At 49.9% G+C, this 27,983-nt stretch overlaps 1 protein-coding gene across 1 annotated transcript in view; it reads left to right on the top strand.

The window, feature by feature from the left end:
- LOC107120174 (acrosin-like) overlaps positions 1–6,514 on the top strand; it is a 14,009-nt gene extending 7,495 nt beyond the window's left edge. Inside the window, exons 3-6 of the mRNA XM_015422821.1 lie at positions 331–602; positions 2,898–3,046; positions 6,087–6,248; positions 6,383–6,514. Of these exons, the coding sequence (XP_015278307.1) occupies positions 331–602; positions 2,898–3,046; positions 6,087–6,248; positions 6,383–6,514 (715 nt within the window). The remainder of the gene's footprint in view (positions 1–330; positions 603–2,897; positions 3,047–6,086; positions 6,249–6,382) is intronic.
- The last annotated feature ends 21,469 nt before the right edge of the window (positions 6,515–27,983 follow it).

Below are 27,983 nucleotides of genomic sequence, written 5' to 3'. Positions count from 1 at the left end.
CCTTCTTCTCCTCCTCCTCCTCTTCTCCTCCTCCTCCTCCTCCTCTTCCTCTTCTCCTCCTTCTCCTCCTCCTTCTCCTTCTCCTCCTCCTCTTTTCCTTCTCCTTCTCCTTCTCCTTCTTCTCCTCCTCCTCCTCTTCTCCTTCTCCTCCTCCTCCTCCTCCTCCTTCTCCTTCTCCTCCTTCTCCTCCTTCTCCTCCTTCTCCTCCTTCTCCTCCTTCTCTTTGCAAGGAGACCCAGAACTTACCCAGTAACACCCAGCCCTTTCTCAGGTCATGGTCTCAGATTTCAGGGTCCTCTTCTCACCTGGTGTCCCTGCTCTCTCCTCCAGGTACATAAAAGTGAAGTTTTGGAGAGTGGTGGTTGGCATCACGCAGCTCTTAGAGGAGGACCCCGAGGCTCAGATCGTGTACATCGAGAGGCTGGTGGAGCACGAAAACTACAACCGCATCGGCTACCTGAACGACATTGCCTTGATTGAGCTCAACCGGTCGGTGGTCTGCAATGACCGCATCCAGCTGGCTTGCTTGCCAGACAGCAGCCTGTCCATCTCTCAGCTAAGCCATTGCTACTTCACTGGCTGGGGCAGCACGCATGCAAACAGTGAGAAACCCGGGGTGCCTCCGCTTTCGGAATCGAGGGCTCGCGGGGACCCCACGCACTCAGAGCCAAGCCCCCAGCTCTGCTGTCGTCTCGGGAATGGGTTCCTCCCTCTAAGCTGCGGAGTCTTGTGAGCTAAAATTCTGCTTTGTGAGCTACTGGCATGAAAGTTGTGAGCGAGCCGTTTGGCCACTGCGGAAATTAGTTTCCTCTGGAGCCTTCCTTCTTGAGCTAAGGCAAAAAGGCGCAAGCCGGAGGCTAAAAAACTGTGAGCCAGCTCACATTAACTCAGCTTAGAGGGAACACTGGTCCCCGACCCTTTTGATCCCACGGGCCCCTTTTGGGATTCGGGCGCAGCGTCGTCATGGACACAGCCACAAAATGGCTGCTGCAAAACGGCTGCTGCAGGAGGCAGAGCCGGCCACACAAAATGGCCGCCACTGCTCACCTTCAGTCACTGAGGGAAAATCCTGGTGCTGTGGTGGTGGTGGGGAAACTGCTGCCAAAGCAGCATTTAAAATATATATATATATATATGCACAGCCAATCAATGGTCTCTCTAAGCTGTGGAGTCTTGTGAACAAAAACTCTGCTTTGTGAGGTACTGGGGCATTAAAGTTGTGAGCGAGCGATTTGGCTACTGCATAAATTAGTTTGCTCTGCTGCTATCCTTCCTGAGCTGAGACAAAAATGTGTGAGCCGGAGGCTAAGTTCTGTGAGCTAGCTCGCACTAACTCAGCTTAGAGGGAACACTGCAGGCAATCATTCCTCCAGTGGCCAATCAAAAACCTCGCTGTGTAAAAGGCCTACCTGGGGGTGGGGGCAGCACACCACGTCTCTCCAGGAAGAAGAATATGGTCGTTGATGATAGCACTCCCTGTAGAAACCTGACTGTGCTAATGGCCTACAACTGGGTTGCCAGCCTCAAGGCGGGGCCTGGAGATCTCCCGCTTTGATGACTGATCTCCAGCTGACAGAGAGCAGCTCCCCTGGAGAAAATGGCTGCTTTCGAGGGTGGACTGTATGGCCCCTCCCCTCCCCAGACCCTGGCCTCTCCTGGATCCACCCCCGAAGTCTCCAGGTATTTTCCAAGCCAGACCTGGCAACCCTATCCATGATGGGATTGCTCTTATGGAGGGATTATTCTCATCTGCCTTCTCGACTGTAGAGCTTTTAGGATCGGGGAGGGGAACCTTCTTCCACTGACCCCAAACATTCTCCCAGTTCAACCAAAGGAATTCGTTTGGATTATAAAATCAGTGGCTAATTCCCTGTGAAGAGTGGCTTTCCATCGTTGCTCATTCACTCACAGACTTTCCACCTTTCCCCCCGGACATAAGGGCCTGGGCTCATCAGTTCTGATCCCACCTTCATCGCCAGTGTTAAATCCCAGGTTCAAGACGCATTGCCGTGAACTTTTATTAAGTGATTTCAGGAACAAGGCTAAGACTTCAGGGCAACAGACCTGTTTAAATAGCATGCAAAAACCACCCCCAACATACACACCCCACTCCCAACGAAAGGTTATTGACATAACATAAGTTAGTGATTGGTCACTTCCAGAGTCCTGGTGGGCTATTGCTCTAGAGCGTCAAGCTCAGCCAGTCTCTGGTAGGTAGTCCTGGAATGTTCCAACCAAAATACATAACAAGTTCCATGCCGTCTGAAGCTCCATTGCCCCTGTTTGGAGCAATTCCACACTATTTATTTATTTATTCCATTTATACCCTGCCCTCCCCGGGAACCGGCTCAGGGCAGCTCACACTAGTCGGTACCCAGTACCATAAAACCATATACAAAAGTTGAAACATTTTAAACATTTAAAACGATCAAATAATCAAAGTGCTAGTGATAATAATTGTCTTTCAATAAGTAAGATGGCATGCTATATAGTATACAAGCAGTTGTTTCCAATTCAGTGATCTTTCGGCATCGCGCGATGGTATGGCTCAATCTCCAGGCTGGGGGTCAACCCATAGCCACAGATGTTTGTGGTAGTGGTGTGGCAGCTCCTAATTGAAAGCCTGGTGGAAGAGCTCCGTCTTGCAGGCCCTGCGGAACTGTAAAAGATCCCGCAGGGCCCTGATCTCTTCCGAGAGCTCATTCTACCAGTATGGAGCCACCACTGAGAAGGCCCTGGCCCTGGTGGCAGCGAGCCTGGCTTCTCTAGGGCCTGGGATGCTCAGTTGATGTTGTGGCCCCGATTGTAGCGCTCTCTGGAGTATATATGGGGAAAGGCAGTCCCTCAGGGAGCAGGGAGGATACAAACTTCTTCTTTTCTCTGCCTGCTACTCATAGAGAACATCATGAAGCTTGAAATCATGCAGGAGGTCAAAGTCAGCCTGTTGGACACTGCGGCTTGCAACAGCAGCCGCTGGTATTTCAAGCGTATAAGAGACAACAACTTGTGCGCCCTGCCCGAGACGGGAAGCAAGGAGGCCTGCCAGGTAGGTGGGCGGGCTCCAGGGGGTTGTTTCTCATAGCTCCGGGCTGGCAAACAAGGACGGAGGAAGTGGGCTGCTCAGCGCCTCTGGCCCTGTTTTCCTGGGAGTTCAGATCATCCGGTTGTGAAAACATGGTTGCTGAAGAGGGCGATGGTCCAGGAAGTGTAACGGGAAGGGACACCTGATTCACTGCAATGCTTCAGAAATCCCCGAAACTCTATGGTAAAACCGGGGAGGGGCCGTGGCTTGGTGATCCAATATCTGCTGGGCATGCAGAAGGTCCCGGGTTCAATCCCCGGTGGCATCTCCAGGCACGAGGTGATTGGAAAGACCTCCACCTGAGACCCCGGAGAGCTGTCAAGAGGGGCTGTGGCTCAGTGGCAGAGCCTCTGCTTGGCATGCAGGAGGTCCCAGGTTCAATCCCCGGCATCCCCAGTTCGAAAGGACCAGGCAGGAGGTGATGGGAAAAGCCTATCTCCGCCTGAGACTCTGGAGAGCTGTAAAGAGGGGCTGTGGCTCAGTGGTAAAGCTTCTGCTTGGCACACAGAAGGTCCCAGCTTCAATCCCCGGCATCTCCAGTTTAAAAGGATCAGGCAGGAGGTAATGGGAAAGACCTCCGCCTGAGACCCTGGAGAGCTGCAAAGAGGGGCCTTGGCTCAGTGGTAAAGCTTCTGCTTGGCACACAGAAGATCCCAGGTTCAATCCCCGGCACTTCCAGTTAGAAAAGGACCAGGCTGTAAGTGATGGGAAAGACCTCCGCCTGAGACCCTGGAGAGCTGCAAAGAGGGGCCCTGGCTCAGTGGCAGAGCCTCTGCTTGGCATGCAGAAGGTCCCAGGTTCAATCCCAGCCATCTCCAGGTAAAAAGGACCAGGCAGGACGTGATGGGAAAGACCTCTGCCTGAGACCCTGGAGAGCTGAAGAGGGGCTGTGGCTCAGTGGCAGAGCCTCTGCTTGGCATGCAGAAGGTCCCAGGTTCAATCCCCAGCATCTCCAGTTAAAAAGGACCAGGCAGGAGGTGATGGGAAAGACCTTTGCCTGAGACCCTGGAGAGAGCCGCTGCCAGTCTGAGGAAACAAGACTGACCTTGACAGACCAAGGGTCCGATTCAGTAGGAGGCAGCTTCACAATTTTGTGTAGATATGTTCATGCAGGGGATGGCTGGAGCGTCCTGACATGACTTCCAGTTCTGAGACTGATGCCTTGCCTTGCCCTGCCCCCGGGCTCCGGGGGGACTGGAAGCAAAAAACAAAGCAAGCCAAAAGACCCCCGCCCCCTGCATTGCCCCTGAATGGGCTGACTTGGGAGTGACAGGGTGTGCCCCCCCCCACCTCCAGCTGCATCGAGAGCCAAACCTCCAGTTTTTCCCCGCTTGCATCGGAGGAAGGGAGCTTCACATCTCGAAAACTCCTTCCCTAAAATATCTTGTTGGTCTGCTGGACTCAAATCTTGTGGGTTGCCTGGTAAAAGTGAGCTGTTCCACTGCAGACCAACACACACAGATGTTGGAAGTCCCAATGCAATGTCCCCTGCTTCAGATCTCCAGACTTTGTGGCAAGAGAGGCTAGATCAGGGGTGTCAAACATGCGGCCTGGGGGCCAGATCGGGCCCCTGGAGGGCTTCCATCAGGCTCACAGTGGAACTTGCCATCTCCTACTTCCAGTTCTGTTGCTGCATCATAGCTTGCTTTGCCAGACTCTCTCAATCACTTGGCCATTTCATGTTTTCCCCTGGGTCCTAGACTCAAAACTCTGAGCATGAGATTTCTGTGGTGCATGTCGATAAAACAAAAGTAGGTTTGCAGCTTACAGAGCTAATGTTTTAAGCATGTTTTTATTTTAAGTAAAAAAACCCACCCCTGTTGTGTTTGTGTGTTTATAAAGTTTATATCTCCGCTACCTGGCATTACATTTTATGACACATATGGCCCGGCCCAACAAGGTCTCATTTATGTCAGATCCGGCCCTTATAACAGATGAGATCGATACCCCTGGGCTAGATAGCTAGACAGGCACACTGACCTTTCTTCCTGTCTTTACTCTTCTGCCACTGTCCCCTTTGAAACGCAGATTGTGTTCCCAGGGACGATTTCCCCTTCCGTTCTCTCACTCACTTGAAGACAAGCTCTCTCCCCCTCCACACAGAAAGAGAGAGAGATACGGTCCTCTCTTGGCACCGTGAGGCAGATGGGCCTCTCGCCATCCGCCTCCATCCTTTAGCTAGTAAGTTAGAACTCTATCATGTCCCTGCTCTTTCCTATCCAAAGTGTACTTCTCAAATCAAGAAAGGAGCATTTCTCTTCTAAATTTGCAATGTGGCTCTGTGCAGCTTTGTAAGCTGAGTAACCTTGTATAGTGATGCTCCTTTGAGCACATTTTAGGAAGGATGTTGACAAGCTCGAGCGTGTCCAGAAGAGGGCAACCGGGATGGTGAGAGGGTTGGAACCCGAGTCAGGAGGAAAGGCTGAAAGAGTTGGGTATGTTTAGCCTGGGAAAGAGAAGGCTTAGAGGGGACATGATTGCAGTCTTCGAGTATCTGAAGGGCTATCATGTAGAAGGTGGAGCGGATCTATTCTCTCTTGCTCCAGAATGCAAGACTAGATCGAATGGGTGGGAATTACAAGGGAGTCGTTACCGGCAAAATCTCAGGAGAAACTTCCTAAGTGTAAGAGTGGTTGAGCAGTGGAACAGTCTGCCTCGGGAGGTGCTGGAGGCTCCTTCGCTGGACGTTTTCCAAGCGGAGGCTGGACGACCCTCTTTCTGGGATGTTGTAGGACTATCTTTCGGCTCTGCTCCTACAGAGTGCAGGGGGTTGGACTAGATGACCTGCAAGATCCCTTCCAACCCTTAACATTCTGTGATTCTATGATCCTGCATTTGTGGCTTTATTTAAGCACCCTGCTAACCAGTGATAACTGGGCTAAGTACACCAGTCCACCCCAATAACAGTGGCCCTCTGAAACGCAGTGTGTGTGTGTGTGTTTTTGTGAATCCCAGCAGCAACGCCTCCTTCTCACGCTTTTGTCCCTCCCTTTTCTTGCTCCAGGGGGCTGGTGGCGGCCCCCTCATGTGCTGGGAGGGGCGGTCTGAACGCTTCTGGGTCGTCGGCATCAACAGCTGGTGGAGCGGCTGCACTGAGATAAGGATGCCCAGCGTCTTCATCTCCACTCAGCGCTTCGCCTCCTGGATCCTGAGGGTCACTCGGGAGGTGTCCCAGCACAAGCCCAGCGCTGAGCCTCAAACCTGGCCCCAGCCCAGACCCAGCACTCAGCGGCCTCAAACCTGGCCCCAGCCCAGACCCAGCACTCAGCTGCCTCAAAACTGGACCCCGTCCACATCCAGGCCGATACCCGTGCCCAGGCCCACGGGCTGGTTCAGGCCCGCGTCCAGGCCGAGTTTCAGCTGGGGTCGGCCGAACTACATGCCCTCGGCGCAGCCGCAGCTGCCAACTCGGCGACCGGGAACTTCCGTTAGCAGTGGGGTTTCTAGGCCTCCGTACAGACCCTGGTTCCAGCAGCGACCCCAGTCCCTGCCTGCTTCCCAAGCCGCTTACAACTGGCACCAGGGGCTGCCCGGCTCCAGTGTCGTTTCCAGGAGGCCAAGGACCCGGCCACCATACCAGGGGCAGAACCAGGGTCAGGCCTGGGGAAGGCTGTGACCTGTCTCCATTACGTGGCATTGAGGCGCCTGAAAGACAGGACGACGCTGGCTCTACTCTCGAGGGCCCCAGGCGAGAGTCAGTCTGCGTTTAAACCCACCTGAGAAACAACGGAAGATTCACCAAAACAACAGAAGCTTTCTTTACTCTGGCCATAGTCCGGTTGGGACGGCAGCTCGGCCCCGTGAGCGTCCCGGCACCTCTTCTCCGGCGGGGGCATCTTGCAAAACATACCGTCCAACTCTGCAGGTGGTGTCCTCTCCGCTAAACGTCGGGCTTCTTCTGTCTCACACTTCCATGGAATTTTTATTTGGATCCCCTTATTCCTTTTGTTTAATAATAGTATTTACTGGAAAAGTTATTGTGTGTGTCTGGATTCTTTATTCGATTCCCTTTGTTTTCGTATTTCCTGTTGTAACTGCCCCCCCCCCGCTGAACTGGGACTAAAAATTCTCAGAAAGGGATTCTCAGATTTTCAGATAAACATAGCCGCATCGCCCCAGTTTTAGAGTCAGTTCAAGACAGAACACATTTCTGGATCAAATTTTGTATCCAATTGAGATTAAATTGTACCCCTCACCCAAGCAGTCCTTCCCAACCTCATTTCAGAAGAAGGAGGAGAAGGAGGAAGAGGGAGGAGAAAAAGAAGAGGAGGAGGAGGAGGAGGAGGAGGAGATTGGATTTATACCCCGCCCTTCGCTTCCCAAGGGAGTCTCAGAGTGGCTTACAAACTCCTTTCCCTTCTCCTTCCCACCACAGACACCCTGTGAGGTAGGTGGGGCTGAGAGAGCTCTGACAGAAACGGCTCTTTTTCAAGAACAGCTCTTATCAGAACTACGGCTTGCCCAAGGTCATCCAGCAGGTGCAAGTGGAGGAGTGGGGAATCAAACCCGGTTCTCCCAGATTAGAGTCCACGCACTTAACCACAACACCAAAATAGGAGAAAGTACCTCACCAAAGACTCCTGAGTAAACCTAGCATTTACGGGATAAGAGGGCGGGTTCTCTTATTGATTAAAAACTGGTTAAATAACCGGAAGCAAAGAGGGGGAATCAGTGGACAGTTCTCACAATGGAGGGAAGTCAGCAGCAGGGTCCCATACAGATCGGTATTGGGACAGGTACTATTTAATGTTCAACCGGAGGCTGGATGGCCCTCTTTCGGATATGTTGTAGGTATGTAGGGCTGTCTTTCAGCTATGCTCCTGCAGAGTGCAGGGGGTTGGACTAGATGACCTGCAAGGTCCCTTCCAACTCGAACATTCTATGATTCTATGATTGTCTTGCTCTGGTTTGCAAGACGAGATCCAATGGGTGGAAATCACAAGGGAGTCGTTACCGGCTAAATATCAGGAGAAACTTCCTAGCTGTAAGAGTGGTTGAGCAGTGGAACAGTCTGCCTCGGGAGGGGGTGGATGCTCCTTCGCTGGACGTTTTCAAGCGGAGGCTGGACGACCCTCTTTCGGGTATGTTGTAGGTATGTAGGGCTGTCTTTCAGCTATGCTCCTGCAGAGTGCAGGGGGATGGACTAGATGACCTGCAAGGTCCCTTCCAACTCTAACATTCTATGATTCTATGACCTCAAAAGTCCAGAGCCAAGAAAGAGAACACCTTCCATGGCATTCCCAACATGCCCAGGGCTCCAACTGGAGCAAGTCGACCGCTTGATTCCCGGCACACTCTTGCCTCAGCAACTTGCCCTGATCCTTCCAGGAATCCTGTTTTACGCCTCCTGGGGGAGAAAGGAACGTGAAGCAGACCCCGTATTCCATGTGATGTCATACTGCTCGCAAGCTGATTGGATGGGACAGGGACCCTTCCATTTTGTGATGTCAAGAGCCCTGAAAGAATGCGGTGGAGGCAGCAGCACCTGGAGTCACTAGGAGAATGAGATGGCTGCTCCTCCTATTTCTGGTCCTGAGCCATTGCTGGCCCAGCCGTGCCATTGTTAACACCTGCGAGTAAGTGACAACCAAAGCGTTGCGCCAAACGGCCAAGGAGGGCCTCTGTCCTCCATAGTAGCAAGTCCAGTGCAAGGAGGTGTCCCTTGGAACGATGCCTATCGAGGGGGAAAGAGGCTACAGGTAGAGCAAGGAGCATGGTGTTGTTGAACTACAAAGCACCCTATTACTTGGAGAAGATGGGTGTGGGGGGGGTTTCTGCAGATGCAAGGGGGAGACCGCGTAGAGAGGTGGCATCTGCCCAGCTATGAGCTGCCACCGGATCCAGGCCCACATTTGAACATGCAGATGGAGGTAGGTGAGCGGTGAGTGCGTAAGAGGGGCTACAGACCAAGTGATGCCCTGGAGAGAAGAGAAACGGTCTAAGAGAACGGCCTCGACCCAACAGTGTCTCAGGATAGAGTCTTTACGAGGAAAGGCTGAAAGAGTTGGGTCTGTTTAGCCCGGGGAAAGAGAAGGCTTAGAGGGGACATGATTTCAGCCTTCAAGTACTCTCCAGGCACTCCAAAGGGATCTGTCAAGGATGGGCAAGTGGGCGTCAACATGGCAAATGGGGTTCAATGTGGCCAAGTGCAAGGTGATGCACATTGGAGCCAAAAATCCTAAATATAAATACACGTTGATGGGGTCTGAACTGGCAGAGACTGATCAAGAGAGAGATCTTGGAGTTGTAGTAGATAACTCACTGAAAATGTCGAGACAGTGTGTGACTGCAATAAAGAAGGCCAATGCTATGCTGGGGATTATTAGGAAGGGCATTGAAAACAGATCAGCCAATATCATAATGCCCCTATATAAATCAATGGTGCAACCTCATTTGGAATACTGTATGCAGTTCTGGTCACCACACCTTAAAAAGGATATTATAGCTTTGGAAAAAGTGCAGAAAAAGGCAACTCGAATGATAAAAGGGTTGGAACACTTTCCCTATGAGGAAAGGTTAAAGCACTTAGGGCTCTTTAGCTTGGAGAAACGACGACTGAGGGGTGACATGATTGAGGTTTACAAGATTATGCATGGGAAAGAGCAGGTAGAGAAAGAGGTACTTTTCTCCCTTTCTCACAATACAAGAACTCGTGGGCACTCCATGAAATTGCTGAGCGGTCGGGTTAGAACAGATAAAAGGAAGTCCTTCTTCACCCAAAGAGTGATTAACACTTGGAATTCACTGCCACAGGAAGTGGTGGCGGCTACAAGCATGGATGGCTTTAAAAGGGAATTAGATAAGCATATGGAGCAGAGGTCCATCAGTGGCTATTAGCCACAAGGTATAGATAGGGGCTCTGGGACAAGTGATGCTCTGTCTTCTTGGTGCTTGGGGGGGGGGTCAACAGTGGGATGGCTTCTAATGTCCTGGCCCCACTGGTGGACCTCCTGATGGCACTGGTATTTCTGGTCACTGTGTGACACAGAGTGTTGGACTGGATGGGCCTTTGGCCTGATCCAACATTGGCATCTCTTATGTACTTATGTTCTTAAGTATTTGAAGGGCTGTCATGTAGAAGATGGAGCAGATCTATTCTCTCTTGCTCCGGATTGCAAGACTAGATCTAATGGGTGAAAATTGCAAGGGAGTCGTTACCAGCTAAATATCAGGATAAACTTCCTGACTGTCAGGTTGGGCAGTGGAACAGACGGCCTGGGGAGGTGGTGGATGCTCCTTCGCTGGACGTTTTGAAGCGGAGGCTGGACGACCATCTTTCGGCTATGTTGTAGGGCTATCTTTCAGCTATGCTCCTGCAGAGTGCAGGGGGTTGGACTAGATGACCTGCGAGGTCCCTTCCAACTCTGACATTCTATGATTCTAAGCCCAGGAATGATGCAACACAAAACACAGAGCTGGGTCATTTTGTACAGCACAAAGATGAGCCATCTCCAGGAAGGATGTGTGGAACAGACCACTGGTCACAGCTTAATATTTATCCTGTTTCTTTCTAGCATTTGCGGAAGACGTCCCTTGGTGTCAAAGCATGGCAGTAACATGCAGGTTGAGGGCGGGGTCGATGCCGCGCCAGGCGCTTGGCCCTGGGTCGTCAGCCTGCAGTTGCCAACGCAGACGGGGCACAAACACACCTGCGGAGGCTCCCTCATCACTGCCCAGTGGGTTCTTACTGCAGCACACTGCTTCCAAAATAAAAGGTAAGGGGAGACACTGGCGGGGGGGTGGCTCCCGTGCCGCACACATCAATTACTGCTACTGCGACCACATTGCCGGGGATGCCTTGAACACTGGGCACTGAGGAATCTGAAAATTAATCCTGATAAGATAGAGGTTCTCTGGGTTGGTGGAAATGGCAGACCTGGTACTTGAGATACCTCCAGCCTTGGATGTGGTTATCATTCAGGGCCAGATGAATTGCATCCAAGGGTAGTAAAAGAACTTGCAGATGTAATTTATGAACCTCTGTCCATCACTTTTGAGAATTCTTGGAGAACAGGTGAGGTGCCAGAAGATTGGAGGTGGGCAAATGTTGTCCCCATCTTCAAGAAGGGGGAAAAGGAGGATCCAGGTAACTACCAATACATCACCTTGATGTCTATACCTGGGAAAGTTTTAGAACAAATTATCAAACAGTCAGTCCTTGAGCATTTAGAAAGGAAAGCTGTGATCACTAAAAGCCAGCATGGGTTTCTCAAGAACAAGTCATGTCAGACTAACCTTATCTCTCTCTTTTTTTTTAGAAAGTCGTACTACCTTGCTGGATCAGGGGAATGCTTGTAGACATAGTTTATCTTAATTTCAGTAAGGCTTTTGATAAAGTTCCACATAATATCCTTGTTGACAAAATGTGGATTGGATCCTATGGCTGTTAGGTGGATCTGTAATTGGTTGACAGATTGCACCCAAAGAGTGCTTGTGAATGGTTCCTCATCCTCTTGGAGAGGAGTGACAAGTGGAGTGCCTCAAAGGATATGTCCGGGGACCTGTTTTGTTCAACATCTTTATGAATGGATTGGATAACAGAATAGAGGGAATGCTTATTACATTTGCAGATGATACTAAATTGGGAGGGGTAGCAAATATGGTAGAAGACAGAGTCAGGATACCGGATGATCTTGACAAGATAGAAAACTGGGCTAAAACAATCAGTGGGACGTCAACAGTGGGCGGGCTTCTAGTGTCCTGGCCCCACTGCTGGACCTCCTGATGGCCCCTGGTATTTTTGGCCACTGTGTGACACAGAGTGTTGGACTGGAGGGGCCATTGGCCTGATCCAACACTGGCTTATCTTATGTTCTTATGTCTGGGGCAAGGGATGCTCTGTCTTCTTGGTGCTTGGGGGGGGGGGGGTCAACGGGGGGGGGGGGTTGTTGGGGGGGTCAACAGTGGGAGGGGCTTCTGGTGTCCTGGCCCCACTCCTGTACCTCCTGATGGCCCCTGGTATTTTTGGCTACCGTGTGACAGACAGAGTGTTGGACTGGATGGGCCATTGGCCTGATCCAACACTGGCTTCTCTTATGTTCTTAACAAATAAAATGAATTTCAACAGGGGGGAAATTCCGCATTTAAGTAGGAAAAATCAAATGTATAATTATAGGATGGGGAAGACTTGTCTTGGCAGTAGTATGTGTTAAGAGGATCTAGGGGTCTTAGTAGACCATACACTGAACATGAGTCAGCAGTGTGATGCGGCAGCTAAAAAGGCAAATGGGATTTTGGGCTGTATCAACAGAAGTATAGTGTCCAGATCACGCAAAGTGATGGCATCCTTTTACTCTGCTCTGGTTAGACCTCACCAAGAGTATTGTGTCCAGTTTTGGACACCACGACTTAAGAAGGATATAGATAAGCTGGAAGGTGTCCAGAGCAGGGAAACGAAGAGGCTGAGGGGTCTGGAGATATAATGTGAAAGTCAGAACCCCAACTGAACTAAATAAATCTTCTTGATAGGATAACAAATTCTACACTTTCTACCCCTCCCTGGAATTCTCTAATTTTTAAAAGACACGCTCTTAATTTACAGCTGAGTTCTTCAAATTTATCTCCCAGTTGCTGGAATTTTTTATTTCTTTTCTTTTATTTGGCTGTTAACTTTAGATTTTTACCCATTCTTAAGACTTCTAATAATTATTCCCTGAATATCTTGTACAATACTATAAAATGTTGAGCTAATGACATTTCTTCCTCTTCTGTATCTGATAGACGTCTTCTAAATTATCTAACCTAATTTTGAGCTCTTTGTTTATCAAGTCCTGTACTTATAGTCTGCTCAAATGATGCAAATTGCTGCTGTAGTATTTATTTTGTGTTATTCACTACTGACGTCTTATGATTGCTCTCCGATTGAGCTTTTCCTCATCCTCATTTTTGTAGCTTGTGCATTCTATTGCCTCCCCTTTTCAGCATGCATTTTGCTCCCTCTAGTGGTTGATTTGATATTACATCACGGTATGTCTGGCATACTGCACCCGAGGTGTGTATCGAATACACCGATCCGTCTAGAGACAGGTGCTATGTCAGTGGAAGCTAAAATTACTTTAGCTTCACCCCAGTATTGGCTTAAAACTAAATTTCCATCCTCAGGGACTCACCCACTTGTTACTCTCAGACAACTTTCAATCCAAATGGCTGAGAGCAGTTCATAGTCAATTATATGATCTTGGTTTCTTCCCCCCAAGCGATTTTGAGTATCCGTTGGGATGTAGTAAAATCAGCCCTAAAAATGGAGAATGATGGGCATGGAGAGATACCCCTGAACGTCCCCCCCAAAAAAACTGTGCCCTCCTTAGGCATTACCCTTAAATCTGCACTACCCTTCCTCAAGACTACGTTGAAACTGTTTGTTAAGAGCGACGAGGATGATCAGGGGCCTGGAGACCAAGCCCTGTGAGGAAAGGCTGAGGGACTTCTTGGGAATGTTCAGTCTGGAGAAGAGGAGGCTGTGGGGGGACAGGATGGCTCTCTTGAGGTATTTCAATGGCTGTCACTTAGAGGAGGGCAGGGAGCTGTTCCTGTTGCCAGCAGAGGAAAGGACTCACAGTAATGGGTTTAAATGAAGGGCGGGAAGATCTTAGGAAAAACTTTTTGACAGTCAGTTGTGCCACAGTGGAATCAGCCGTGCCTAGGGAGGTGGTGAGCTCCCCCTCACTGGCAGTCTTTAAGCAGCGGCTCGACAAACACTTGTCAGGGATGCTTGAGGCTGGTCCTGCATTGAGCAGGGGGGTGGACTAGATGGCCTCTACGGCCCCTTCCCACTCTGTGATTCTGTTATTCTAACTGGTGCTTTTGCCGTTTCCCCCAATGGCCCGCGTCCTGCCCCCCTTCTTTCTTCCTCAGGAATCTCCCGCACTGGCGTGCTGTGGTTGGGGCCTCGAATCTGTCGGCCCTGGGCTCTGAGGTCCACGTGCGCTTCGTCAAGCAAGTGGTGCTGCACGAGCTCTACCAGCCGGGCCCGGCAGTCAACGACATTGCTCTGCTGGAGTTGGACCAGCCCATCAAGTGCAGCGAATACATCCAACTGGCCTGCGTGCCCGACGATTCCGTGAGGGTGTCCGACTTAAATGACTGCTACATCAGCGGCTGGGGCGTCACCAAGGAGTACAGTGAGAACCAAACCAGCCCCGTCCCAACGTAGGCCAGCCAGCTCCTCAGGACTTGAGGCTTAAGCCTGTGCCGGGGGGGGGGGGGGGAAGGGATCATTCCAAGGCACACGGTTTGCCTGTTTAGTGCCTCATCCAAAGCCTGCTGATCCCAAGATAGAAGGCCCACAAGGAGGCCTTTCTATTTTTTTCATGAATCTCCCTTAGGAATTGAGGAGCCAAAGAGTGGAGAAGAAATGTCAGAAATCGGTAAAACCTGTTGTGGGTCAGTGGTAGAGCACCTGCAGAATGTCCCAGGTTCAATTCCTGGCAGGTCCAGTTAAAAGGACCAGGCAGTAGGAGGCCTGAGACCCTGGAGAGCAGCGGCCAGTCAGAGTAGACAAGACTGACCTTGGTGGACCAAGGGTCTGGTCCAGTAGTAGGCAGCCTCATGTGTGTTTAGGGCGGGGCCGTGGCTCAGTGGCAGAGCCGCTGCTTGGCATGCAAGAGGTCCCAGGTTCAATCCCCGGCATTTCCAGTTAAAAAGGACCAGGCAGGGGGTGATGGGAAAGACCTCCACCTGAGACCCTGGAGAGCTATCAAGAGAAGCCGTGGCTCAGTGGCAGAGCCTCTGCTTGGCATGCAGAAGGTCCCAGGTTTAATCCCCGGCATCTCCAGTTAAAAAGGACCAGGCAGGAGGTGACGGGAAAGACCTCAGCCAGAGACCCTGGAGAGCTGTAAAGAGGGGCTGTGGCTCAGTGGCAAAACATCTGCTTGGCCTGCAGAAGGTCCCAGGTTCAATCCCCGGCATCTCCAGTTAAAAGGATCAGGCAGGAGGTGATAAGAAAGACCCCCACCTGAGACCCTGGAGAGCCGCTGCCAGTCTGAGTAGACAATACTGATGGTTCTTGATGTATTGATTCAGTTTAAGGGTTAGGGTTAGCCAGCCTCCTCTCTGGGCTACAGGTAGCCTCTGCCACAGTATCCCTCAGGCATAACCTTTTGGGGATGGGTCATGGAATCCATAAAGTCACCCTAGTTCACTGCCTGTGGGGGGGATGCCCTGTACTGACCTTGGACTGAGAACTGGATGATTGATGGTTGTGGTTAAGGTCTGACCACAACCAGGCCTGGGGGGCATGCAGAGGAAATGGGACGCCCTGCCACAAACTTAGCAGTGGCCTTCTTCTCCCGACAGTCACAAGTCCATCAGATGTCCTGCAGCAGTCGAGGGTAAACCGCTTTTCCGTAGAGACGTGTAACAGCAGCAGGTGGTACAATGGGACGATCCAAAAGCATAACCTGTGTGCAGGATACGAAGAAGGAGGCCTTGACACCTGCCAGGTAAAAGTGGGCAAGGGGGAGCACTCCCCGTAATGTACCTGTGGGATGCTGAATTCTCATCCTTGTGATAAAACCTGATTAGGAAGGATGTATTTACATTACAAGGGAGTCATTACCGGCTAAATATCAGGAGAAACTTCCTAACGGTAAGAGTGGTTGAGCAGTAGAACAGTCTGCCTCGGGAGGTGGTGGATGCCCCTTCACTGGACGTTTTCAAGCGGAGGCTGGAGGACCATCTTTCGGCTATGTTGTAGGGCTCTCTTTCGGCTCTGCTCCTGCAGAGTGCAGGGGGCTGGACTAGATGACCTGCAAGGTCCCTTCGAACTCTTTCTATGATTCTATGAGGGGTTCGGTGGTAGGCTGAAAATAATTCCAAAACAAAGCCAACATTTAGTTGCCTTTGTGAAATTTGACCACAACATTCTACTCCTTCCATTTTGATTCGTGACCTCCCTTAAAAAAACCCCTAAATATTGACAGGATTCGCTGTTGTAGATTTCCCGGGCTGTCTGGCCGTGGTCTTGGCATTGCAGGACTGGACGTTTCACCAGCAGCTGTGACTGGCATCCTCAGAGGTATAACACAGAAAGATGGAGTACTCTCTGTGTCAAGGAGAGAAGAAAAATGGTAGGCAGGTAATTTATATCTATCCAGGAAGGTGGGGTTGGGCTGAGTCATTATCTTGTAGGAGTTCCCCAGGCTATGAACATGCTAGAGGAGCTTTCTTGAGGAGGTTCTTCTGCATATGGATTGTTTCCTGAGGAGGTTTCCTGTTTCCTGAGGAGGTTCTTTTGCATGTGGATTGGCTGTATACACTCCATATGCAAAAGAACCTCCTCAGGAAAGGTCCTCCATAATGACTCATCCCTACCCCACCTTCCTGGGTAGATATAAATTACCTGCCTACCATTTTTCTTCTTCTCACCTTGACACAGAGAGTCCTCCATCTTTCTGAGTTATACCTCTGAGGATGCCAGTCACAGCTGCTGGCGAAACGTCTGGTCCTACAATGCCAAGACCACGGCCAGACAGCCCGGAAAGCCTTCGACAGGTGAAAGGCGTGAAAGCCTTCGACAACATATTGACAGTATTTACAGCAAAAATTTAAGTTGCCAAATTCTAAACTTTGTTTTTAAATTGTATAGTATCCATAACTACAAACATTCTACACAGCCAAATTAACCCACACAAAGGTGCCTCTGTGCAAGGAAGACAGAGTTAAGAATGTTCCCTACTGTCTTGTCTTCTCTCTTCTGTAGGCCATTTGAAGATGCTCAACACATACCTGGTGCCCAAAATGAAGAGCTGTTTAGGCTCATACGTCATCATGCGTCCAACATGTGTTGAGCCACAGGTGCACAACCTGGACTCTTGATCTATCTCAGCCTGACACACAGCCAGACGTAAACTCACTGTGCAAAGCACTCGCTTGCTTGGCGCTGTGAGGTAGCTTCCCTCCCACCCTACTTTTGCCAGTGGGAAGGGCAAGGACCCAACATGGGTTGGGCGTATTCTGTAGTTATGCCCTCACAAAATAGACCACTTACATAAGAACATAAGAGATGCCAATGTTGGATCAGGCCAAAGGCCCATCCAGCCCAACACTCTGTGTCACACAGTGGCCAGAAATACCAGGTGCCTCAGGAGGTCCACCAGTGGGGCCAGAACTCCAGAAGCCCTCCCACTGTTGCCCCCCCCAAGCACCAAGAAGACAGAGCATCACTTGCCCCAGAGCCCCTATCTATACCTTGTGGCTAATAGCCCCTGATGGACCTCTGCTCCATATGCTTATCCAATTCCCTCTTGAAGCTGTCCATGCTTGTAACCGCCACCACTTCCTGTGGCAGTGAATTCCATGTGTTAATCACTCTTTGGGTGAAGACGACTTGAACAATTAGGTACATTACCTTGCGGGACACGGGGTTGGCTTTGTTGAGATGCCATCCCCAACGGGTGGTTTCAGCCTCACACCCTTGCAGGCCATTATTATGCCTTGTTTCTACCCCATTCTGGAATGGACAGCTCTGCCTGAGCCCCTGTTTATGTGGTGATCATCACCTCTTGGAAGAGATGGAACAGGATGGCCACTTTCCACGATAACACCCCCACACACCCCCCCCCCAACAGGCTGCTTAGAATCATAGAACCATAGAGCTGGAAGGGACCTCCAGGGTCATCTAGTCCAACCCCCCTGCACAATGCAGGAAATTCACAAATACCTCCCCCCCAAAACCCCCAGTGACCCCTGGCCCATGCCCAGAAGATGACAAAAACCCTCCACAAATTCCAGACAAACTGGCATAGACAAAAAGAAGAAGAGAAGAAGAGACTGGATTTATACCCCATCCTTCACTACCCAAAGGAGTCTCAGAGCAGCTTACAAACTCCTTTCCCTTCCCCTCCCCACAACAGACACCCTGGGAGGTAGGCAGGGCTGAGAGAGCTCTGACAGAAACTGCTCTTTTCAAGAACAGCTCTTATCAGAACTAGGGCTTGCCCAAGGTCATCCAGCCAGGTGCAAGTGGAGGTGTGGGGAATCAAACCCAGTGCTCCCAGATTAGAGTCCTCGCACTTAACCACTACACCAAACTGGCTAGATAGTCATCTGAAAATGGCTTCTTGACCCCAAAGTGTCAATCAGCATTTCCCTGGGCGTGTAAGAAAGGCCACAAGAACTAAACACTGAGGCAACCCTTTCTGCCCTCCCTCTCATAATCTGCCTAAATTCACAGAATCAGCATTGCTGTCAGATGGCCATCTAGCCTCCACTTGAAAACCTCCAAAGTAGGAGAGCCCACCACCTCCCGAGGAAGCCTGTTCCACCGAGGAACGGCTCTGTCAGGAAGTTATTCCTAATGTTTAGCTGAAAACTCTTCCAGTTTAATTTCAACCCATTGGTTCTGGTCCGACCTTCGGGGGCAACAGAAAACAACTCCATACCAACCTCCATATGACAGCCCTTTAAGTACTTGAAGATGGTTCTCATACCACCTCTCAGTCGTCTCCTCTCCAGGCTAAACATGCCCAGCTCCTTCAACCTTTCCTCATAGGACTTGGTCTCAGGACCCCTCACCCTCTTCGTTGCTCTCCTCTGGACATTTTCCAGCTTGCCTATATCTTTCTTAAACTGTGGTGCCCAAAACTGAACACAATACTCTCGGTGAGGTCTAACCAGAGCAGAGTAAAATGGTACCATCACATCTCGTGATCTGGACACTATGCTTCTGTCGATACAGCCCAAAACTGCATTTGCCTTTTTAGCAACCACATCACACTGCTGGCCCGTGTTCAGTGTATGGTCTACTAAGACCCCTAGATCCTTTTTGCACATACTACTGCCAAGACAGGTCTCCCCCAAACTATAATTATGCATTTGATTTTTCCTACCTAAATGCATAACTTTACATTTATCCCTGTTGAAATTCATTTTGTTTTAGCCCAGTTTTCCATCCTGTCAAGTTCATCCTGTACCCTGGCTCTGTCTTTTACCATATTTGCTACCCCTCCCAATTTAGTATCATCTGCAGATGTAATAAGCATTCCCTCTATTCCTTCATCCAAACCATTGATAAAGATGTTGAACCAAACAGGTCCCAGGACAGATCCTTGAGGCATTCTACTTGTCACTCCTCTCCACAAGGATGAGGAAGTGTTAACAAGCACTCTTTGGGTGTGATCTGTCAATCAGTTCCAGATCCACCTAACAGTCATAGGATCCAAACCACATTTTACCAATTTGTCAACAATAATATTATGTGGAACCTTAACAAAAGCCTTACTTAAATCAAGATAAACTATGTCCACAGCATTCCCCTATTCCAGCAAGGTAGTAACTTTCTAAAAAAGAGAGAGATAAGGTTAGTCTGACATGACTTGTTCTTGAGAAACCCATTCTGGCTCTTAGTAATTATAGCCGTCCTTCCTAAATTCTCAAGGACTGTCTGATGATTTGTTCTAAAACTTTCCCAGGTATAGATGTCAATCTGACAGGTCTGTAGTTACCCAGATCCTCCTTTTTCCCCTTCTTGAAGATGTGGGGGGGGGGGAGGTGTTTATGTACTACCCCATGCCGATCCTAGGCTGCAACTCCCTCCCCTCATCATGTATTCTGTTTTTGTCATGTTGAGCCTACCATGTCCTTGCTCTTTTTCTTACATTGAACGTAAGAAAAGAACCCCCTTTTTTTTGTTTTTAGCATCTCTCGCTAGCCTAAGTTCATACTGAGCTTTAGCTTTCCTAACTCTCTCTCTACAAGCCCTGGTTATATGTTTATATTCATCCTTGGTTATAAGGCCCTCCTTCCACTTTCTAAATGAGTCTTTTTTATTTCTCAAGTCTTTATTTATTTATTTTTGCTTCTTTATTTGATTTTTAGCCTGCTCTCCCGCTACTTTCACTTCATCAACCAGTTCTTCCCTGTTGGTAAGAATCAAGTCCAAGTTAGCAGATCCTCGTTTCCTTCTCCACTTTCTGGAAAATGAAGTTGTCAGCAAGACAAGTCAGGAATTTATCGGACATTTCATTTTTAGCATAGTTGGACTTCCAACAGTTATCTGGGTAATTGAAATCTCCCGTGACCACCGTGTCCTGTCTCTTTGAGAACTTTGTAATCTGTTGTAGGAGTGTCTCATCCAAGTTCTCTGCCCGGCTTGGTGGTCTATAGCAGACCCCCACCATGATATCAATATTGTTTCTTACTCCTTTTATTTTTACCCAGAGACTCTCAACTGGACTTTCATGCTCAGATTCATGTATTTCCTCACAAGTATATACCTCCTTTACATATAATGCAACTCCTCCACCCTTCCTTATTCATCTGTCCCTTTTAAATAAGTTCTACCCCTCAATCCTAATATTCCAATTGTGAGTGTCATGCCACCAAGTTTCAGTAAAGCGTATTAGGTCATAGTCCCCTTCCTGTATTAGGACCAAGTTCTTCCTGCTTGTTTCCCACACTCTGCGCATTAGTGTAGAGACTTCGGAATCCGTGTTTTATGCACCCTGAGGTTTTTATTTCTGTACTTACCTGTGAGTTAATGTTATATAGCATACGTGCCACCCCCTGCAAAAGTTTAGAGTTCTTATTGACAGTTATTGGCATCATACTAGTCTTTGCATTTTTGTCTCGCTCCCCCATAGGATTTAGTTTAAAGCTCTCCTTATTAGATTTGCAAGGCTGTTTCCAAATACATTTTCCTACCCTCATGAGGTGCAGATCATCTCTCGATAGAAGAGCTTCATCTCAAAAGCATAAGCCATGGTCCAAAGATCCAAACCTTTCCTGATGACCCTGTCTACGTAGCCAGTCATTGATCTGCAGTATTCTTCTTTCCCTTCCTAAACCACGGCCTTTGACAGGAAGAACTGATGACAATACAACCTGCGCTCTCAATTCCTTCACATTTTTATGTAGAGCCACATAGTCTTTCTTAATATGTTCTGGGCTGTGCCGGCCTGTATAATTTGTGTATGAGCAAGAAGGGATGATAATCCATGGGCTTGATGAGTGTTCCTACCCTTTCCGTCACATCCTGGATGCTTGTCCCTCATTCTTCTGAGGTGGCCAGAGAACGGAGGTCTGCTTCTCTCTCGTCCCTCCTTTTTTTTTTGGGCAGGCATTTGGATGCCTTTTGCTCTTGAACTTACAATCCTTCCTGCATTACAAATTCTGTCAACCGCATTCATGAGTACAAAGCCATGCCATTATACCTAAGACACTGATGGAAGCAAAAGAGCAGAATGGGGTGTGGAGGTTACTGCTGCTGTACAGAAGAGGGCCGGAGGGGGGTCATGAGAGATGGCCTGCAAAGGGAAAATCCCACCCAGCCCCTCCCTTCAATGCCAGAGATTAGTGGCTGACTAGTTGTGCCATGCTGTGGTTGACTGTTGTGCCCTGTTTCCTGCTCTCTCACAAAACGCCAGTCCCACATCCTTTCCTCTCCTCCAATGACATGCGGTCTCTCTCCACCCTCTTGAAGAAGACAGCTGTCCCACATTGTCCTGTTTTGCTTCCACAATGAGGCTTCACCCTTCTTCTCTTGGCCTCCTTTCTGCAGGGAGACAGTGGCGGCCCCCTCATGTGCCGGGAAGAAGACTCTCAGCCCTTTTGGGTTATCGGCCTCACCAGCTGGGGCCGGGACTGTGCCAAGCCACAGAAGCCCGGAGTCTACACCTCTACAAAGTACTTCTATACCTGGATAAAGCAGTGGGCTGGACCCTTGCCACGGCCTCCCTCGACAACGAGGCCGACGCCTGAGCCTCTCCCACCTAGGCCTCAACAAGGTTTAACGCCGCCGTCTGTGACAACCGAGACGACACCTCATCCGATTTCCTGGGCACAGTTTCACACAAAGATGACCACCAAGACCAATCCCGTGACACAAGGTCCCACCCAGGCAGAGAGCAGCCCCACAACCAAACCCAAAGCCCCCACCCAGATGGAGGGAAGCACCACCCCCAAAACGGAAGCCCCCACCCAGACGGAGGGAAGCACCACCCCCGAACTTGAAACCACCACCCAGACGGAGGGAACCACCACCCCCGAACTTGAAACTACCACCCAGACGGAGGGAAGCACCACCCCTAAACCTGAAACCACCACCCAGACGGAGGGAAGCACCACTCCTAAACCTGAAACCACCACCCAGACAGAGGGAAGCACCACTCCTAAACCTGAAACCACCACCCAGACGGAGGGAAGCACCACTCCTAAACCTGAAACCACCACCCAGACGGAAGGAAGCACCACCCCTGAACCTGAAACCACCACCCAGACGGAGGGAAGCACCACTCCTAAACCTGAAACCACCACCCAGACGGAGGGAAGCACCACCCCTGAACCTGAAACCACCACCCAGACAGCTGGAAGCACCACCCCCCAAACCGAAGCCCCCACCCCAACAGTAGAAAGCACCACGCCCAAACCCAAAGCTCCAACCCAGACGGCGGAAAGCACCACGCCCAAAACTGAAGTCCCTGTGCAGACCGAGGCAGAGGAAAGCGCAACTTTGGAACCCGAAGTCCCCGTGCAGGCTGAGGAAAGTGCAACCCTGGAACCTGAAGCCCCCGTGCAGGCTGAGGAAAGCGCAACCCTGGAACCTGAAGCCCCCGTACAGGCTGAGGAAAGCGCAACCTTGGAACCTGAAGTCCCCGTGGAGGCTGAGGAAAGCGCAACCTTGGAACCCGTAGCCCCCGTGCAGGCTGAGATGCAGGAAAGTGCAACCTTGGAACCTGAAGCCCCCATGCAGGCTGAGGAAAGTGCAACCCTGGAACCTGAAGTCCCCGTGGAGGCTGAGGAAAGCGCAACCTTGGAACTTGAAGTTCCCACGCAGGCAGAGATGCAGGGAAGTGCAACCCTGGAACCCGAAGTCCCCATGCAGACAGAGATGCAGGGAAGTGCAATGCTGGAACCTGAAGTCCCTGTGCAGGCTGAGACCCAGGCAAGTGCAACCCTAGAACCTGAAGTCCCAGTGCAGGCTGAGGAAAGCGCAACCTTGGAACTTGAAGTTCCCACGCAGGCAGAGATGCAGGGAAGCGCAACCCTAGAACCCGAAGTCCCTGTGCAGGCTGAGGAAAGTGCAACCTTGGAACCTGAAGTCCCAGTGCAGGCTGAAATGCAGGGAAGTGCAACCCTGGAACCTGAAGTTCCCGTGCAGACAGAGATGCAGGAAAGCGCAACCCTAAAGCCTGAAGTCCCCGTGCAGGCTGAGGAAAGTGCAACCTTGGAACCTGAAGTCCCAGTGCAGGCTGAAATGCAGGGAAGTGCAACCCTGGAACCTGAAGTTCCCGTGCAGACAGAGATGCAGGAAAGCGCAACCCTAAAGCCTGAAGTCCCCGTGCAGGCTGAGGAAAGTGCAACCTTCCAACCCGAAGTCCCCGTGCAGGCTGAGTCACAGGGAAGTGCAACCCTGGAACCCGAAGTCCCCGTGGAGGCTGAGGAAAGTGCAACCTTGCAACCTGAAGTCCCCATGCAGGCTGAGACGCAGGGAAGTGCAACCTTAGAATTTGAAGTCTCTACGCAGGCTGAGATGCTGGAATGCCCAACCTTGGAACCCGAAGTCCATGTGCATGCCGAGACGGCGGAAAGCGCAACCTTGGTGCCCGTAGTCCACGTGCATGCCGAGACGGTGGAAAGCGCAACCTTGGAAACCGAAGTCCCCACAAAGGCTGAGACGGCGGAAAGTGCAACCTTGGAGCCCGTGGTCCCTGCAAAGGCTGAGACGGTGGAAAGTGCAACCCTGGAACCCATAGTCCACGTGCATGCCGAGACGGCGGAAAGCGCAACCGTGGAACACGAAATCCCCACAAAGGCTGAGACGGCGGAAAGTGCAACCTTGGAACCTGAAGTCCCCACAAAGGCTGAGATGGCGGAAAGTGCAACCTTGGAACCCGTAGTCCACGTGCACACCGTGACAGCGGAAAGCGCAACCTTGGAACCTGAAGTCCCCACAAGGGCTGAGACAGCGGAAAGCACAACCTTGGAACCCGTAGTCCACGTGCACACCGTGACAGCGGAAAGCGCAACCTTGGAACACAAAATCCCCACAAAGGCCGAGACGGCGGAAAGTGCAACCCTGGAACCCGTAGTCCACGTGCTCACCGAGACAGCGGAAAGCGCAACCTTGGAACCTGAGGTCCCAACAAAGGCTGAGATGGCGGAAAGTGCAACCCTGGAATCTGTAGTCCACGTGCTCACCGAGACGGCGGGAAGTGCAACCCTGGAACCCGTAGTCCACGTGCTCACCGAGACAGCGGAAAGCGCAACCTTGGAACCTGAGGTCCCAACAAAGGCTGAGATGGCGGAAAGTGCAACCCTGGAATCCGTAGTCCATGTGGTCACCGAGACGGCGGGAAGTGCAACCTTGGAACCCAAAGTCCCCGTGCAAGCCGAGACTGAGGGCAAAGGTGAGCCCCTGTGCCCACCAAAGAATGAGGAACCCCCCAAGGCCACACCACCACTGATCTCTGAACTGGAGCCGACGGGTGAACCCAAGCCCACCAAGCTCTTGCCCGAGGAAGGACCTACACACCTGCACCCACAAGAGGCTGAGGGCAGGCCCACGCCACTGCCCAAGCCCCCAGCCCTCGGCAAGCTGCTGGTCCCTCTGCTTTCCAACCGCACGGTGACGTCCTTCTTTAAGATGCTTCAGAGGCTGCTGCACGCCACCAGAAAGGGAAAGGGCCAGGAGGGGCTGAAGCTGACGGAGGTGGAACTCCCCACGGAGGCAAAGGGGTCTTCTCTCCCGGGGTTAGAGCATCCGCCAGCCGCCAAACCGTCTGGGGAGGCAGACAGCCCCTGCAAAGGGAAGAAGTGCTCGGACCTGCCTACGGCGAAAGGGTGCCCCCTGGGGATCAAAAGGACCTAGCCATGCTAAGCAGCTCCTGTGGAAGCTGCTCAGAGGGAAGAGGGAAAATAAATGTATGTTTTTTAGTTGCTGTAGATTTTCCGGGTTGTGTGGCCGTGGTCTTGGCATTGTAGGACCTGACGTTTCGCCAGTAGCTGTGACTGGCATCCTCAGAGGTATAGCACAGAAAGACGGAGTCCTTCCTGTGTCCAGGTGAGAAGAAGAAAAATGGTAGGCAGGTAATTTATATCTACTCAGGAAGGTGGGGTAGGGCCGAGTCATTATCTTGTAGGAGTTCCCCAGGCTGTGAAACATGCTAATGGAGGAGCGTTCCTGAAACCACTCCCAAAATGTATGTTTTGTTACATGCCACGTCCCCCGTCTCCTCTCGTCCTGCTCTGCTGAGCCCTGCTTTTGCTCAGTCCCCCCACCCTGCCTGTTGTTTTTGGTGTCACCTTTCCCACATGTATGCTTCTCTGGGAGGTTGCCAGCATCTCATGGGTAGAGCACAGGCACCCAGAGCAAGACACAGTTGAGTGCATGCGAACAAAAGGACAAAAACGTTTCGCACAGGACATGTGTTTTTTCAGACCACACAAGATCCCTGCCAGGGAGGCCGGTATTACGATTCCCATACAGCTGATGGGAGACCGAGGCCCAGAGCACAGTGCTCACCTAATCAATGCTCCCTCTAAGCTGTGGAGTCTTGTGAGCAAAAATTCTACTCGGTGAGTGACTGGCATTAAAGCTGTGAGCGAGCGATTCGGCTGCTGCATAAATTAGCTTGCTCTGGAGCCACCCTTCCTGAGCCAAGATAGAAATGTGTGAGCCGGAGGCTAAAAAACGGTGAGCTGACTCACACTAACTCAGCTCAGAGGGAACACTGCACCTAATCCCACCTGTGAGTAGAAAGTGAGTGCGGGGCGGGGGGGGGGGGGGGGCTACAGAGAAACAACCAGTGGAATCACAAACAAATCTGTAGTCAAAACATGATAAGTACATGCAATAACGATTATACAGGAATCAAAGTCAATAATTTTACCAAACTCATATATGCTATTTGTAGAATCATGAATGTTGTAAAAATTGTCAAAAAGTGGGTGGTAACAAACTCCAACCCACAATAAGTCACAGCACATCTCTAAAGCAGCAGACTTCATTAACAAGACAAGTACACAAAAGAAAAGCATTGCTTATATAAATTTCACAAGTCCTTGAATTGAAGTCCAAGCATCTGTGTATTGTGGGTTGTAAAAAATAAGATCGGTTCCAAGTGGAAGCTACGCAGTTCCGGATAGTCAGCGTTTCGGACCTGTTTCTTCATCAGGTAAATCAGGTATGTCTTCTGCAAAAAACCATATATGAACGACACCAAGAATCATTGTAACCTACAACAAAATGCCATACAAATACATCAGAGAACAAATGTAAAGAAAACAGTTGTGAGACTGAGTCTGACCCACAGATCAAGCAGTCAACAAGACTTGCAAAGAAAATACTTTCTGTATATTATGGTCAACAAGCACTACGACACAATAAACAAATTCCTTCAAATCATAAGAAAATCCTAGTGTAAAAGTACATCATCAACGTCGTCCCAGGATTATATAACAACGTTTCAAAATTGGACCTTCAGAAAATATTATAGTAGTACAAAAGCTCTCTTGCTCATAAAGTGCTTTACAAAAAGTCATGAAAGATAATACATTCAGATAGGACGCTGATCTCAACATCTCCTGGTGACCCCAAGCCCAAAGGAAGCCAGGCTGGCTGCAACCAGGGCCAGGGCTTTTTCGGTGGCGGCTCCTACTTGGTGGAATGAGCTCCCGGAGGAGATCCAGGCCCTGCGGGACCTTGCGCAGTTCCGCAGGGCCTGTAGGACGGAGCTCTTCCGCCAGCCTTTTGAGTAGGAGCCGCCACTACCTCACCATCATTACCTTTACCATCATCATCAACTGGCCCGGTGAGGAGTGAACGACAGTGCTGCGTGGACACCACTGATTTGGGAGTTCCATTTTCATGATGCCATCTTTTTATTGAAGACTGATCTGAAACATCTAGAGCACTTTATCGTTTTGTAATATTATAATGACTGTTTTTATGCTGTTTTACCCTGTTTTATGTATTGGCATGTGCCTCGTTTGTGAGCAGCCCTGAGCTCGCTTGCGGGGAGGGCGGGCTATAAATTAAAATAATAAATAAATAAGTATTCAGGCACCTGGGATCCATTAGAAGCTTAGCAGCATATGATTTGAAGGAATTTGTTTATTGTGTTGTACTGCTTGTTGACCGTAATATACAGAAAGCATTTTCTTTGCAAGTCTTGTTGACTGCTTGATCCGTGGGTCAGACTCTTACAACTGTTTTCTTTACATTTGTTCACTGATTAGGTCGTGATTGTCCACACTTGTCTTGTAACAATACAAATACATCCAACACAGGTCATACTCTGATATATAGAAGACAAATCTAGAATTTGTAAAAATTTAGATGCCCCCTTGATGGAACATTTTATGGATATGGCCCATAAATGTGATAATTTTCAATTTATTAATCTGGAACATCTAGACCCATATAGGTATGCTAGGGTGGATACACATAAAATGTTATTGCAAAAAGCACAATGGATACATAAATTAGGAACACTTTTTCCTGGGGGTTTGAATTCACCTTTAGATTTGTCATCATTTATTTAAAATATGTATATTCATTTGCTCTTCACACTTTTGCCTATGAGTTAATTTTTCAATGGTTGTTGGTTTTGGATAAGCTTATTCTGTAGCTTTAAAAAATGGAGAGAAACCCAGTAGCATGTAATCTGTTGTTCTGAATGTATGTAAGAGTGGTTACAAACACAGACTGTAGGAGAGGTAATTCCGATATGGAGCTGACCCTAATTGGAACATTTTGATCAGGACCTCGTTTGTACATGTATATTTACTGTATGCCAGTGGTGCGACCTGTGTTTTATGTGTTCGTATAGCATTTTGTTGTAGGTTACAATGATTCTTGGTGTTGTTCATATATGGTTTTTTGCATAAGACATACCTGATTTACCTGACGAAGGAATAGGTCTGAAACACTGACTATCCGGAACTGCATAGTTTCCACTTGGAA

The sequence above is a fragment of the Gekko japonicus genome, unplaced genomic scaffold, assembly GCF_001447785.1.
Source record: "Gekko japonicus isolate JY-2015 unplaced genomic scaffold, Gekko_japonicus_V1.1 scaffold4344, whole genome shotgun sequence".
NCBI classification, from domain to species: Eukaryota; Metazoa; Chordata; class Lepidosauria; order Squamata; family Gekkonidae; genus Gekko; species Gekko japonicus.
This window is presented reverse-complemented; position numbering and strand designations above follow the sequence as displayed.